Genomic DNA, 14537 nt, shown 5'->3' on the forward strand with positions numbered 1-14537 from the left:
TGAACTACCTATTTGTTACAGATACACAAGTTGTGCTGGAAGATGGAACAGAGCTGATATTCTATTCGACACCAGGACCCAAAACCTTTCATAGAGCTCAAATTTTTTGCCAGAAAGAAGGCAGTGATTTGATGAGTGTAAACAGAGGCACAGTAATTAACGTATCCAATGATCGCTTCCTAAGAGACATGAATACCGACCACTGGGTCGGTGGTTATCGTCCTTCAATGGGAATATGGGGGTGGCAAGACGGAAGTCCGCTCAATCAAATAGACCTGAGTTTTTGGGAACGGGGATATCCGTCGATGAACTTATCAGAAGATGCCGCCATCCTTCAACGTAAAATTGGACTTGTTACAACTTGGACTGACAGTTCAACGGATGTTGAAGCGAAATTTATCTGTGAAAAAAGTAGGTCGTTGACAAATTTCTTTAAACCCAGTGGTAAGCCTAAAATACGCGTGAAACTAAACTGTGAATTTTCTAAGTGCTTTGTTTTAAATCAGTGGCTCTTTATGACTGTTATTCTCCAATTTCTAGACAATCCCACGTTTTTCAATGGCACTGGACTTTACAAAAGTACTGAGAGTCAATGCAAAACCACAAGACGTGGACCAACAAAATGTAAATGTCAACCTTACTACGAAACAAAAGACGGATTCACTTGTCAAGGTAATATTCATTCTCTTATTATAACAAACATGCATTTATAAACCCAGCATGCTTTAGGAATAGCAAACTGGTACACTGTAGGTATATCAAACGTAAACGTTCTGGTATTATTTTTTTCCAGATATAGACGAATGCGCGGAATCGGAAGCAAACGATTGTCTTCCGGACGAAATATGTCGGAACCGAAATCAATCTTATTATTGTGACTGCCCTGGTGACATCGAAAACTGCATTGGTAAAATGGATAGGTTATAAATGCTGACTGGATAATAATGGAATTTGTTTTCGCCACCAAGTTTCAGATATCAACATAGAGGTACTCCTTGGAACCATCATGTTGCTTCGATATTCACTCATGTACAACCATTGTCCACTTTAAGCGGTCATGTACAAGTTTTTGTGCCTCGCAAATGACAGTCCTGTTCATTTTTGTATGTTATCTGACCATTTTTTCTTTTGCCTGGCTCATCTTCTTTTTCCCTTTACTGTACCTTGTACAGAACAACTCTGGCAGAGATAAAGTATATTTGTGACATACGACGAATAGTTCTTTTTTTGTTAAAGATTGTACACTACCTTGTTATTTGTGCACAGTTCACCAATTGACGCTAAACGGAGTGAAATATCAGTTCTACAACAAAGCTGTGAATCAGACAGATGCCGAAGAATTATGTCAAAGCCAAGATTCAAGACTTGTCAAAATTACGAGCAAATCTACTCATGAGGCAATCCACAGAGCAATGCAAAGTTTCACTCGTTTCTATGATCAGTCCCGTGTGGTAAAGACGGGATATTGGATCAATGGCTTCAAGCAGAATAGAAGTGACAACTGGCGTTGGACAGATGGCACCTTGATTACTATTTTCAATGATTCGGTTTCGTACCCTCAATTTGGCAGTCAGCCTGTACGTGAATCAAAGCATAAAAATGACGTTGGACTTACCATTGTAAGAAGCAATAAAACTAAAAGATCTGGAGGTTTTGCGGAAATCAGACGTCACAATTTAGTAAAGTTTATTTGCGAGAAAGGTTGGTTAATTGCTTCCCAAAACAGAATTCATTTTTCCACTTGTTGTCTGCATGCAAACTAAAGCATTTTTGCAGAGTATTTCTCAAGTGCCAGTTGATTATTATTGATTCTCATAGATATCGACGAATGCACCAACGGCAGCGCATTGTGTTCGTTTCATGCGACTTGCGCAAACACCCATGGAAGTTACCTCTGCGCATGCAAGCCTGGTTACCATGGCGACGGATTCACATGCAAACGTATACAACGTTTGTACAAAGGAAATGATGTTTACCATGAGATATTACTTTCAATTTTGACTCCGTTTCTTTTCCAGAGAATCTCTGTGAAAACGCAACACTGGTGGGATTTAACTTCGTGGCAACAGCGGTTAATGAAACAGCTTATTCTGAGGAGAAATGCACAAATGGTAATCTTAAATGGAATTTCTGTTTTTGCGTAAAGCAAGTATCTTGCCTAATGTCATAATTCGACTAGAAAACTATATATAGTCAAGAGCCCTAGCAATGGTATTTCTCCAAATGATATTTTGATCCAACAACGTCACAATCATAGCAAGAGCCCACCTTTTTTAATAGCACATTTTCCAGTTTTGAACTGTTTTGTAGTAAACAAATGTTACATTTTTCAGGAAGTGCTAAAGCAAGCGTACTTTGTAAAAATCATCGACGAAACAGTTCAGGATCAGTTTCTTGGCCTGCTGAGTTTGATGAAACTTCTTTATTCAACAACACCTGCGACCGCAATCTCCAAAATATACAAGTATTTTAGAATTAATCAAGTTCATGTTTTGGCTTTAGGATGCTGACGCTGTTAATGTACTTGCAAAGAAATGTAATGATTGTTGTTGACCAATTAAACTCAACTTATTGGTTAATAAGGTTAATTCAATTTGTCCAGAATTCATCGAAAAATGCAACCCAGTCTGATATTGATTCAAAAGTCTTCGAACTGAAGATGACTTTGATGGAACGGGAAAACATTACTAGCACAGAATTTCTTCATGTCAGAGACGTTTTATATTCTGCGAAGAAAGATGTAATGGATAAGTCTGGACATGTAAATAATTAAGTGATGCTTGTAGCTTATAACAGATTTTTAAGAATTATATGTTTATTGAGACTGATTATAGTAACGGGCTTCTGTAGTTAAAACGTTTTCCAATGAATGCTATAATCCTTGTCTCACACAGCAATCATTCGTCGCTGAGTATAGTTACTCCTCACATTGTTCGAGATATAATTTATTCTTGTCTGTAAGGTCACCAAAAGTACTTTGCTTGATGTTGCCTTCATCGTTTCCAACGTAAGCAACTTGCTCAACGAAAAACAAAGTGAATCTCTCGAAAGCGAAAGAAAAGCAAAACAAGACATGGCGCAAGTGCTCATCGATCTGGCAAGGAAAGTCGTGATCAATAACGGAAGTTATACAGCGCAGACCGAGAATGTTGTTGTGGAGGTAGACGTTGTTGTGTGGAGCTAAGTTTTAGTTAATGACTCACTCAAAATGCGCTTAAAAACGTCTGAAAATAGATTACTCATAAGCACTTTTAGGGTATACATGTACGGTATGGTTTTCTTCATGCAAAGATTGAAGACCAAAATTTAAAAGAAGCTGAACGATCGGGCATCAGTAAAACATTCAACAACGTCACCAATTCACCGAATTTCCAAATTTCGATTCCTCCTGAAGCTGTAACAAAGTCCCAGACGTCGCCGAATCAATCGACAATAAGAAGCGTGTTTGTGCTTTTTAAGGAAGACGAGTTTTTTCCTTCAAACGAGTGGAATACATCGTGGGTACGTTTTTATTTTGTCACGTTGCTGGAGAGCAACAATATAGATTAAACGCTTTTCTGTGAGTGATGCAGTTGTATTAGTACCTATTCTGAAGCTTGTTGGCATTTCTACTGCCTCATTAATAATAATCTTTGGCAAACAGGTTGTCTCGGTTGAACTTGGAGACGGGAAATCAGTAACCAATCTCCAAACTCCTCTTCGCATTAAACCATTTGAAAAATCAAAGAGCACTCTGTGTACGACTGAAGAAGAAGATTATGAAAAAGTGAGTTTTGTCATTGGCTATTTTTTACATTTACATTAAATCGTATTTTTTATTTTAGTGCTTGCAGAGAAAAACAGCATGCGGATTTTATGACCGGTCACTTTTTGAATGGTCAAGACGCGGCTGTAGATTAAAGCTGGAAGATGAATGGCCATTGTGTGAATGTAACCATCTCACCAGTTTCGCCATTTTGGTGGTAAGTACGTATGTTACCTTGCAAAACAGTGATTCCAAGCAACTTTTATAACTAAAATATTTTTACAATTATTAGTCGATAGGTGATCTGCCAACACAAGCAGCTCTTTCTATATTTAGTAAAGTTGGATGCGCCATAACACTTGTCGCATTGTTCATTACTACACTCCTGCATTTGTTGCATAGGTAAGACACAAGCTATGCGACTTAGATTTAGTAACAAAGCCACAATTTAGAAGTAGATTTTGATTTAAATTTTGCGATTGCAGAATAATCACAGGTCAAAAAAGGACGCAGTTTCAAAGTTTCAATTCTTTTAAAACTAACAATACACGCAGTTTCAGAAACATTTTCCGAGTTTACAAACTTTCAAATCACATATTTTTTGTTCAACCAGGCAAGTTCGTAAACGAACACCAACAAAAATTCAGCTCAATATTTACATTAACTTGATGATAGCCTACATCTTTTTCTTGGCGGGAATCGATCAAACGGGACAGCAAGATGTATGCCTGGCTATGGCCATCTTGCTTCACTATTTCTTCCTTACAAGCTGGTTTTGGATGGCAGTCTACGCACAAAGGTTATATGTCACCATTGCCAAGGTACAACAATTAAGCAGGCTATGACTTTAAAAGAACATTATTTTCAAAAGCAAGAAAGTGTGGGCAGAGCTCTAGATTTTCCAGTTTTGTGATGTGTATTTAAAACTCGTTTTTACTTTTTTTTTATAATCAGCTGCATTTCAAAGCACCATCTGGCGTCATAAAATCAGCTATACCTACATTTTTTACCATTTCAGGCCTCATTTATTCAAGAAAAAGGAAATTTTATCAAGGGTTATGTATTTGCGTATGGTGTTCCTGCTCTTATTGTAGCACTCAACGCTGGTATTACGTTGGGGTATTTAGACAATCAAGGTATGTCAAAGATGACGTAAATCAAATATTGGTAGAAATTAGCAGGCTTGTCCATGGGACATTTTTTTCTGTCCCATCCCATCCTATCCCATAGCAATTCATGCCTGTCCCATCCCATCCCATCCCATCCCATGGGATTCCCATCAAAATACAATTCAATAAATGTTATTAAATTTTTGGAAATTTAAGTCTAATGTCTATTAGAATTGACTACATGTACAAAGAGAGATACAAAACGACAAAATTTATTGACTTTGTTAACTTTAAAGTTCAGAAAAGTTGTCTATCTATGACAATTTATTATCATTGGTACTCATATTCCGAGTCACTGTGTCACATGGGAATTGCAATTCGTGCTGATCCATCCCATCCCATCCCATGGGACATTTCCCATGGGATTCCCGTGGGAATCCCATTCCCATGGACAAGCCTGGAAATTAGTGATTGGCTTACTACTAAGTTGTTCATCCCTGCAGGTATTTCGAACAAAACTGATGATTGTGAAAAGGTCTCTCATTATCTTTCAAACGATCATTGCTGGATCCATCAACATTCTCTTTACTTTGGATTTCTGATATTTATTTGCCTGATTTTTGTCGGCAACCTGGTGGTGATTATATTAACAATGAAGACAATTTACGACCGGAGAAAGGCAAGGATAAAGGACCTGTATAGCATATAGCACTTGAGTTATTCCTCAAGCGGATACAACTGTATCTTTCACAAATTTTAATTGATGCATTTCATGCAAAAAAGGAAAAAAAGACTTTCGCTATTGACAATTTTACTGAAATGTTTATGTTTCTTGATCAGTTTATATTTTTAAGTTAATTTACATACCAGATCTAATTTCAGATTCGCCGTATTCCCGAACAAAGTCTCACCAAACGTGAGGTTGAAATGTTTTTGACAATGACTTTTCAGCTTGGACTTACGTGGGCAATTGGATTTTTTCTGCTCATTTCATCCGACACCACTTATGTTCTGGTTCTTAACTGGATTTTTACCTTGCTTAATGCTTTCCAGGTAGCTATACTCACAGTGAACTACAACTGTAAGTATACATTTGCTTAACCTATATTTATTAGTTCTTTGGGTTTCTAGGGTATTTTCATATTTTACTTTGCCTGTGTTCGAAGACAAGAAATATTTAAGCTCTGGTCTGACCCAATCAGAAATAGATGCTGTGCCTCTAAAGAAGATATGGCGAATTCTTCCAAAGGTCAACAGTTTGCTACTAAGACCTCTATATCAAAGCACAACCAAGTTGAATAGCCTTAGATGAACAGAATGCTGTCGGATATAATTGTTGCGTGGGCTTCAGGTGTCATTTAACAATGAACAATTATCCTCAAAACGAAAATACTGAGCCTATTATATTTGCTATAAGGAATCAATTTGTTGTGTACATTTGACGTTTTTTTATCATGCTAAATCCTAGTATTATTTTTTCAATATTGCCATTGCGTTTGTAGCACTCATTACCATAGTTTTTCAACCTGACTACAACTTGTGGTAGAGTTTTACCTTGAACAATTCATTTAAGAAGTAATTCTCATGTGAAAGTGCATAACAAAGATGTCACATTGCGACAAAATCTCAACATCATTTCCATATACTTTTTATCGTTGTCGTAGCTAAAGTTTTGTACATTTTAGCCTACTAGAATTATAAATGAAATAAACCATTTCTCCTATACACGCAATAGCGCAGACGGTCAATGAAATATCTCGAAATATATATATATCTTTTAAGTGGGAAACCGTTATTCCATATAGTATTGATGTGTTGAAAAATGTTTCTTTAAACAATTCAACTTTATTGACGCTTATCACTTGTCTTCGAAGTCAACTGCGTAAGCCTACATGACAGAGTTATAAAGATTCGAGTAGCCCTATATAATAATTCAGTTGGTTTCAGACAAAAATTGCACGAAAAACCTACTTGACTCGAGTCAATTCTTCTTGATTAATCTTCCAGACATATCTGTTCACAAAAACATCTTACTGCATAAACCTAAAGAACTTAAAAGTGAAGTAAAATAAAGTAATTTATTTGCAAAGCGTAAATACTATTTGAGGAAAATTTTGTTCAATTTACTGGCAGCATTCCAAGTCGACCAAAGGATGCTTTAGTTTTTTGTTTGTTTTGATTTGCTTATAAATATTAAATTACATGGCTTGGGTTTTATTTACGGAATAACTCGAACTACTTTTTCCAAAACTATCCACTTGCCCTTCAAAGGTACAGGAACTTTGCTTGTGGCTCGGGTTTAAAAGGTTTGTTGCATCTTACTATGTCTGCTAAACTACTATTATGCTGTTTGTAATTTTGATACACTGCTTATATTCACATTTTTCATTTATTGTTTTTATTATCATTGGATTTACTCGTGTAGCATTCAACTACGTGTATATAGCACATTTATGAATACACGCAGTACGTGATGAAAAATTCACTGTTCGAAGACTGGCGGTACATTCAACGACTTGAAATGAATTGCGAATTATTTAACGTTATTTCCGTATAGCTGGATCGATAAAATTACAATTCTTTCGCTTAATAGATGATAACTTTATAAAAGTCCTAGCTATAACGTAAACCAATAAGGTGGTAATGTTTTCACTAACAAAGAGAAATGCCGATCCTACAGTTTGAAGTAGAAGTATCAATGTAAAGTTACATATTCGCTTGTTCCAAAATCAGGGACGTTCTGGACAAAGTTGAGTTTGTATCCTATAGACCAGAGGTGACGAACCTGCGGCCCGCGGGCCGCATGCGGCCCGCCAAACAATTTTGTGCGGCCCACCAAACGATTTGACAAACGCCCATACATGCAAGGCATATAGGACTTATAGGAAAAGGGTTGCCATACCGTCCGGAAAATTCCGGACATGTCCGGAATTTAGGGTTAAATTTTGCGTCCGGGAGACCAGCAGTCTTGAACGAAGCGTCCGGTGAGACCAGCAGTCTTGAACTTTCTTTCACCTGTTTCTAATCTTTGCGCAATGCGATATCAAAAGCTGATAGCACAATTGAGTCGCAGCAGTATGTCTTCAATAGATTGCCGCACTCAATCGATGTATTTTTTGCGGCCGCGGGAGCAGCTAAAAATCTGCCAAATGAAGCGGTTGTGCTTGAATGCTAATTATTATGCAAAATGTTAAAAAAATTGTGCGGCCCGCTTGCTCAGCCGTAACTGACAAAGTGGCCCGCGTCATCGAATAGGTTCATCACCCCTGCTATAGACGTATAGAGTATCGTGACGCGACACTTAATCGAAAGACAGTTTATCGAACGACACTTTATCGAACGACACTTTATCGAACGACACTTTATCGAACGACACTTTATCGAACGACAGCTGATCGAACGACACTTTATCGAACCTACAGTTGATCAAACCGACAGTTGATCGAATCGACTGTTGCTTCTCCCGCACACAGTCATAGCAAAACGTGGCGTACAGTTGCATTGTTTGCTGTAGAAAATTGAAATTTGGTGACTTTTCATAAAAAATGTTCAGCTATCTGTCCATGTTTGTTTGATAAAGTTGGATTTTGTAATTTTTGAGATATTGTGATATTTATATAATTTTGCTCTCTGTCCGCATTGAAGCGTATTACTCATGTTCGCACCAATAACTTGACTAACTATTCTCTTTCGTTCTCTTCTCGCGGTCAGCTGGTTTTCCGCACAGTGGGGGCGCGGCGTAACAATACCACAATTTTTTCAAACAGTGCTAACACTGCAGTTTGAAACTCAATAAGAAACGGCGGGCCGTATTCTTGTGATAACTTATTAATATGTTTCGGGCCGGACGATTTCGCATGGCGGGCCGGCCGCCATGCGAAATCGTCAACTTTATGATACAAATATAAAATTTAGATATAAAATATAAATCGTCAACTTTATGATATAAATATAAAATATAGATATAAAATATATATCGTCAACTTTATGATATATACATCACAATTCATTAATGCACACCATTACAAAGACCGCACATCACAATGGCTTATTGTCTCAATGTTTGAGAAACACGCAATTAAGATCCGAGGCTTAAAATGACACCGAGGCTTAAGATGTTACACCTATAATATAATTCATCAGTGTGATATCATAAATCTTGCTTGAAGCTATTGTCAAAGTTTGTCGTTCGATCAACTGTCGGTTCGATTAATTGTCGTTCGATCAACTGTCGGTTCGATTAACTGTGGTTCGATAAACTGTCGTTCGATAATTATCTGTCGGTTCGATTAATTGTCGTTGGATAAAGTGTCGTTCGATAAAGTGTCGTAGTACCATAGAGTATACACTTCAGGCTATATGGGGAAACGATGATGCCACCACAATCGTCATTAAAGACATTGGCCTCAAGTTTTTGGCAACATTGTAGGAATACATTTGTGTACTAAAGAATAAGTTGCTACATGGAGAAGAGATGCAATAAAACTGACGAAGCGTTTCAAACGAGCTGTATATTTGTTATCAAAACATTGAAAGAAGAAAGAAGCTTTACGAATAGCTGCACAGCGTATTTCAACATCACCCTTTCTCAATTCTCATGCGCTCGATACAAACGCGATACTTACGCTTCACCCTTTTCATATCGCTCAAAACTAATTTATTAATCCTGCTTCTGAAAAGTCAATCAGAACAACTATAACCTCATCAATGTGCTAGCAAAGACTGTGACAAGTCGAAATGGCTCTATCTGGTGTTCCATCTCCAAGCAAGCTATTGCATCTACCGCTACAAGAAATAAATTTAGTGATGTGTTTCCTGGCGTCATTTAAACATCCATTGCTGGAAAGACTTGGATTGATCGCATTTGTTTAAAATAACTTGGAATCTTCTTGGGGCTTGACTAACAACTAGTTGTATGCAGTTTTGCGTCGAAATGTTTTCCATCTGTCCATTCTGAAATCACAAATCATCATCATTGATGATGGTTAGTCGGCGATAAAAGCAAGCAAAAAGATATGTAAATGGAGCAAAGAGTTCCTAAATAAAAAACGAGGGAAATAGAAATATTTATTTATGTTTTACCTCATGCATTGTCCAGTACTGATCTGACGGCAACGGTACGTTCCAAACCGAACATGATTCAATGGTGATGCCATTGCCATTCTTGCTCACAGCGATGCAATAATCTTGTAGAACCCGGAGCTCGCCCCGGGAGTTGAGTTCAAAAAACTGCCAGTTGAAAATACTGCAATAAAAACTTTATAACCATGAAAGGTTGTACGTATCAAAGAATGTCCGTGGGAAAAATCGATTACGTTTGAAGCGATAGCAAAGTGTTTGTGATGTAGGCCTACCTGATGCTCTAGACCATGGCACTGGTGTAGCCCGAGCTGCATTCCTTGACCTTTGACAGAAAAAACGTCGAAACAAAGACTTTGTTGGACACGGCTCACTACCTGTGTATGCAAGGATAGTAGTCTAACGTAATAGCTGAAACGCCAAACCAAAGGCTTAATTATGTAATCATAAGACAAAGAAGTATCTGAAAAATCTTCACTACATACAAGTTTAGACATGACTGTTCTCCTTTAGATCAAATATTTTTTGTGCAATTGCAGAAACGTCAAACACCGCAAGAACCAATTAAACAACACGTTAAGAAACTTAAATTGCCCGCCAACACGGTCGTCAAATCTTTATTATGAATGCATCAGTTGCGAAAGACCGATATACATACCATACCATAAAACCCGTTTCTGTCTTCAGGGACATACTGTTCGGGATGAATGTTCTCCAGATACCATTTGAAGTTGTGACACTTTAACTTTTCTCGAAGCTTCTTACGTTCGCTGACGTCACCAAAATCAGTCTGAAAATAAAGATAAGCTATTTGAGGCGTGGAATAAAGCTGATTGCACGGTTACAATGAAATGGGTGTACACGATTCAGTGTCAGTGGGATCTATATGGTCAAGCTAACCAGAAAATGTCACCAACGTACATCATATTTACCAACGCCTTTATAATGGCAACAACAGAAATTCGAAAAATCGACAAATTTACTATGAAGTTAAAAATTTACAAAACGTATAAAGCAGGTAAGTTGTAGCCATACAGGACACGAAAGATCAACGAAAACTTTCTAAAAGCAGTAACGATGATTTTTTTTCTGAGTAAAATATACACAATACAACAGCTTGCAATGTCTAAAACAATGATCTAACGCATGTTTTTGCTTACATTCCGCACAGCAGGAGGAAGACGATGCTGAAAAATTCCCTTGTAGTCATCCAACCAAACCTCGGCCACCCTCATCACGTTTTTCCAAATGCTTTCTCGTGCGTAAGTATTGTGATCACGTGACACGTGCCCGATATGAGAGCACGGATGAATGAGCATTCGTCCCCCACACATCCAAGTCTGTCATAAGCGTTGATACTATTAGAGTCGGAGTGGATCATTTGTTTATTTGCACGGCAGTGTGCTGGCGACATACAAGTGAGCATTTACTAGTGGTGACGTAGTAAAAGGTAAGTTTCCAGTTAAAAAAAAACATGAGTTAGAGATGCATAAGAAAGCACGGCAGATGCATGCATATAAATTGAGAAATGTGCACACACCCGAAATGAGAATTCCACGTTTTCGCCGCCCCATACTTCCATGCCAGCGTCGTAGCTTCCGATTTCAAGAAAATAATCTTTGTCGACGGCAAAGAGCCCGCCGGATATGGTGGGTGTTTTTATTGGTTCCGCAAGATTTTTACGCTGATTTTTTTGCTCATCGGACATGAAGCGCCAACGAAAATAAAGCTGCCACGTAAAATCTCCAATGCTAGGCACATGTGATCCATAATAATACCTATAAAGAATCAGCACACAGCATGTTATTCGTTATACAAAAAAACGTTAGCAGCCGTTGGTACATGTAGAATTGAAGATCATAAATCTATATTAATGAAAGCAACGATAAAACGTGGTTGGTATACAAACAGTACGTTCAAAACATTAGGACATTTATAGGATATAAACTAGGTTTGCGTTTGTAAAAAAAAACAAATGCCAAAGTTTTAAAACAACAAGAACGTTTGTACCTCATTCTGTGCCCTTATTGCCATGAAAACTCTTAAAACATGTGGGCAAGTTTATACTCGGTTAACTCAATTGACTTATTGTAATGGACTTAATTTTGCCAGACTTTAAATCCGTATGTTCCTAGCGACAAAATAATCCAATGTATGGATTTCGTTATACAAGTGCAAAAACAACAAACTTTAAATAGGCAATACTTTTCAATACTACGCATTGTGAGTACAAGGCTTTGTTGTAATTTGGGACCAAAATCGTTTCCTTAAGCGAAAATTCAGTAAATAACAAGATAAAAATTCATTCAAAACATGATTAGCACAAAGTAAAGTAAAACACTTCAGATGCAGAAAGTGGGAAACTCACTCAAATGTCTTTGAATCAATATCATCAGTGACAGGAATAGCGACTGTCCGTCTATCTTCCACAATTGATTCCAGCAAAGGCTCCAACCAACCAACTGTGCATTCGCAATGGCAGTCAACGAACGCAACTGCGTCACCTATTGCAGAAAGCGAATTAAACTTCACGCTATACCAAATCATTTATTCATTCATTTTTTGTCATTGATTATAATTAGGAGCGAAACAATAGTATCAGCTACGTTACAGCTACAATAATCAAAAACATGCTCACAGACTATTAACGAACCGGGAAAAAGCGGTAAGGTTTCAAAGGCTTAAAATGTGCGAGATGTTAACCATACTGTGGTGCTATAACGATGAAAAGTTTACAAGGTCACTGAGATCATAATAAAAAAACAAGTATATAGAATAGCGTCCATTTTCGAAAAACTAACATAAGTTTAGAATACATATGATCTTTATAATGCTGTATATAGCGCAGTCTATAATGCTACAACGCAGAGCATTATGTGTGTGGTAACTGGTAACTGGGGTTTGAAACATTAACAATTGGCTCATTAAAATGGGTAACAATAACAACCAATGCAACTATACTAATATACGTTGATAGGGTTAAGTAATTTTTTCTTAATAAAGGATTTGATCAGTCCATACCTCACTTTCTGCACTGCATCCTAGATTACCAGATATTATGACGTTTCCATATTCAAATAAAGTTTAATTTCCGTAGTTTACGCAGGCATGAAATCGCTAGCGTAAGCAACCCAGTTTCTGGAATAATGTTTTCCCAGACACGCCCAAAAAAAACCCAACCCGCCGTCTCGAGCAGTTAAAAACAGGCGAACTATTGGGTAATGCAAGCTTAGCAAGTCAATAAGAAATGATGTGGAACGAAAATGATAAACAACAAAGGCATATAATATACGCTTAATGACGTCCCCATATCTGTAACTACAATCTTTTGTTGAGCAAACGTACTCAACAATCATTGCAACACTAATCACTCTGAAATATAACCAAGTTTAAAAGAATACCATGGAAAGTTATGTCTACCTGTAGCCTGGGCCAACCCAAGCAGTCTCGCTCTCATTAAGCCCTCTCTCTTTGGTGACCTGATTAACCTTACTTTTGGAAGATGACGTAGGTATTGCGTCAAAGGTTTCTTTAAGTGAGCTGAAAATAAATGGGGTATAGTGGTCAAACAGTAAAACATCAGGTTAGGCTTCAGTTTAGATGTAAAGCATTGGACTGTTGCAATAGCCTGAATAACCCAAAACGTGTGTGTATTGCGAAACTGGTCAAAGATTCTGAACCAGTTAAATATTTGAGTTGGTAAAATGACTCAGCCTAATTTAACAAAATCATAAAGAAACAAAAAATTACTTACGCATATCACTGAAATCATCGACCACAATAAGCTCTGCTAGGAGCAAATCTGGAGTGTTGTGTAATACGCTGTATATTGTTCGCAGAAGTGTTGTCCAGCCTTCATTGTAGAAAACGATGATGACCGATGTCAGGGGTAACTGCGCGTAATTAAACGCTGGTCTGTCGCGGCATCTACGTTTAGAACGGTAAATAAAAATAATAAAGGTTTTAACTTAACTTTTAACGAATCGTTAAATGACGATTAAAACGATCATTGGATTAACCGATTAACCGAGACGAAATCGCACTTTGTTAACGGGAAATCTTACAGGGTGTGTCTGGCATCTCTTAGAACGCGATGTAAGGAGATTTTGCTGCTTAGAAATTGGTTGATTCCATAAAGTTTTATGCTCGCTCTCTGTTCATCTTCCTCCTGCGCAGTCAGATTGGTGAGTACAATTCCTTTGCCATACTCCCCCACCCAATTCCTTCCTTCGTTAGGTCGGATAAGAGCAGGTTTGCTAACCAGCTCCGACTCTTTAATCGGGTCCGATATGGCAACGAAAAGTTCATCGTTTCTTCCGTTCCTGGGCACGAGTACCTTGATGGGTGTTTTTGAGCTCTTTTCAAATGTCAATTGCCCGGTTAAAAAAAGTATAAGTGCAGCAACGACTGACAGTGCAAGAATAGAAAACCGAAGACAGGCATTGCGACAAACTTTTAACTTGAACATCCAAACTTCAAGACATCTACCAAAAATCAGCAAACTGCAGACTATACAACTACTAAAACATTCTAAGAGAGTACCTGCCGTTGATAAATCTTTTACTGAATGTGACCAATACGGTATCCAAGCCAGCACCGAAATA

The 14537-nt window shown here is 37.7% G+C and overlaps 2 protein-coding genes across 5 annotated transcripts; one reads left to right on the plus strand and one right to left on the minus strand.

The window, feature by feature from the left end:
• Positions 1 to 7437, plus strand: LOC143446256 (adhesion G-protein coupled receptor G7-like). The gene is made up of 18 exons (XM_076945812.1): positions 1 to 411; positions 541 to 672; positions 794 to 907; positions 1267 to 1701; positions 1819 to 1941; positions 2019 to 2111; positions 2334 to 2464; positions 2603 to 2761; positions 2963 to 3160; positions 3292 to 3501; positions 3644 to 3766; positions 3825 to 3962; positions 4038 to 4147; positions 4359 to 4566; positions 4764 to 4881; positions 5358 to 5533; positions 5737 to 5907; positions 5986 to 7437. Exons 1-18 carry the CDS (start codon positions 132 to 134, stop codon positions 6154 to 6156), a joined length of 3090 nt encoding a protein of 1029 aa, XP_076801927.1. The 5' UTR covers positions 1 to 131; the 3' UTR covers positions 6157 to 7437.
• Positions 7438 to 8816: 1379 nt separating this feature from the next.
• On the minus strand, positions 8817 to 14537 carry LOC143446257 (polypeptide N-acetylgalactosaminyltransferase 4-like). Of its 4 annotated transcripts, none has more exons than XM_076945813.1 (10): positions 13998 to 14534; positions 13688 to 13860; positions 13354 to 13473; positions 12302 to 12437; positions 11474 to 11711; positions 11094 to 11273; positions 10592 to 10723; positions 10209 to 10310; positions 9937 to 10083; positions 8817 to 9807 (listed from the first exon to the last, which is right to left on the minus strand). In XM_076945813.1, the coding sequence occupies exons 1-10, from the start codon at positions 14399 to 14401 to the stop codon at positions 9676 to 9678; spliced, it is 1764 nt and encodes a 587-aa protein (XP_076801928.1). In that variant the 5' UTR covers positions 14402 to 14534; the 3' UTR covers positions 8817 to 9675. The 4 variants fall into 4 exon arrangements, 3 of the variants coding, with proteins under 3 accessions (XP_076801928.1, XP_076801931.1, XP_076801930.1); XR_013113906.1 differs by having other exon boundaries at positions 9669 to 9807; positions 9937 to 10099; positions 10597 to 10723; positions 13998 to 14537; XM_076945816.1 differs by lacking the exon at positions 8817 to 9807 and having other exon boundaries at positions 9944 to 10083; positions 10597 to 10723; positions 13998 to 14535.

This window comes from Clavelina lepadiformis, chromosome 2 (assembly GCF_947623445.1).
Source record: "Clavelina lepadiformis chromosome 2, kaClaLepa1.1, whole genome shotgun sequence".
Lineage (NCBI taxonomy): Eukaryota > Metazoa > Chordata > Ascidiacea > Aplousobranchia > Clavelinidae > Clavelina > Clavelina lepadiformis.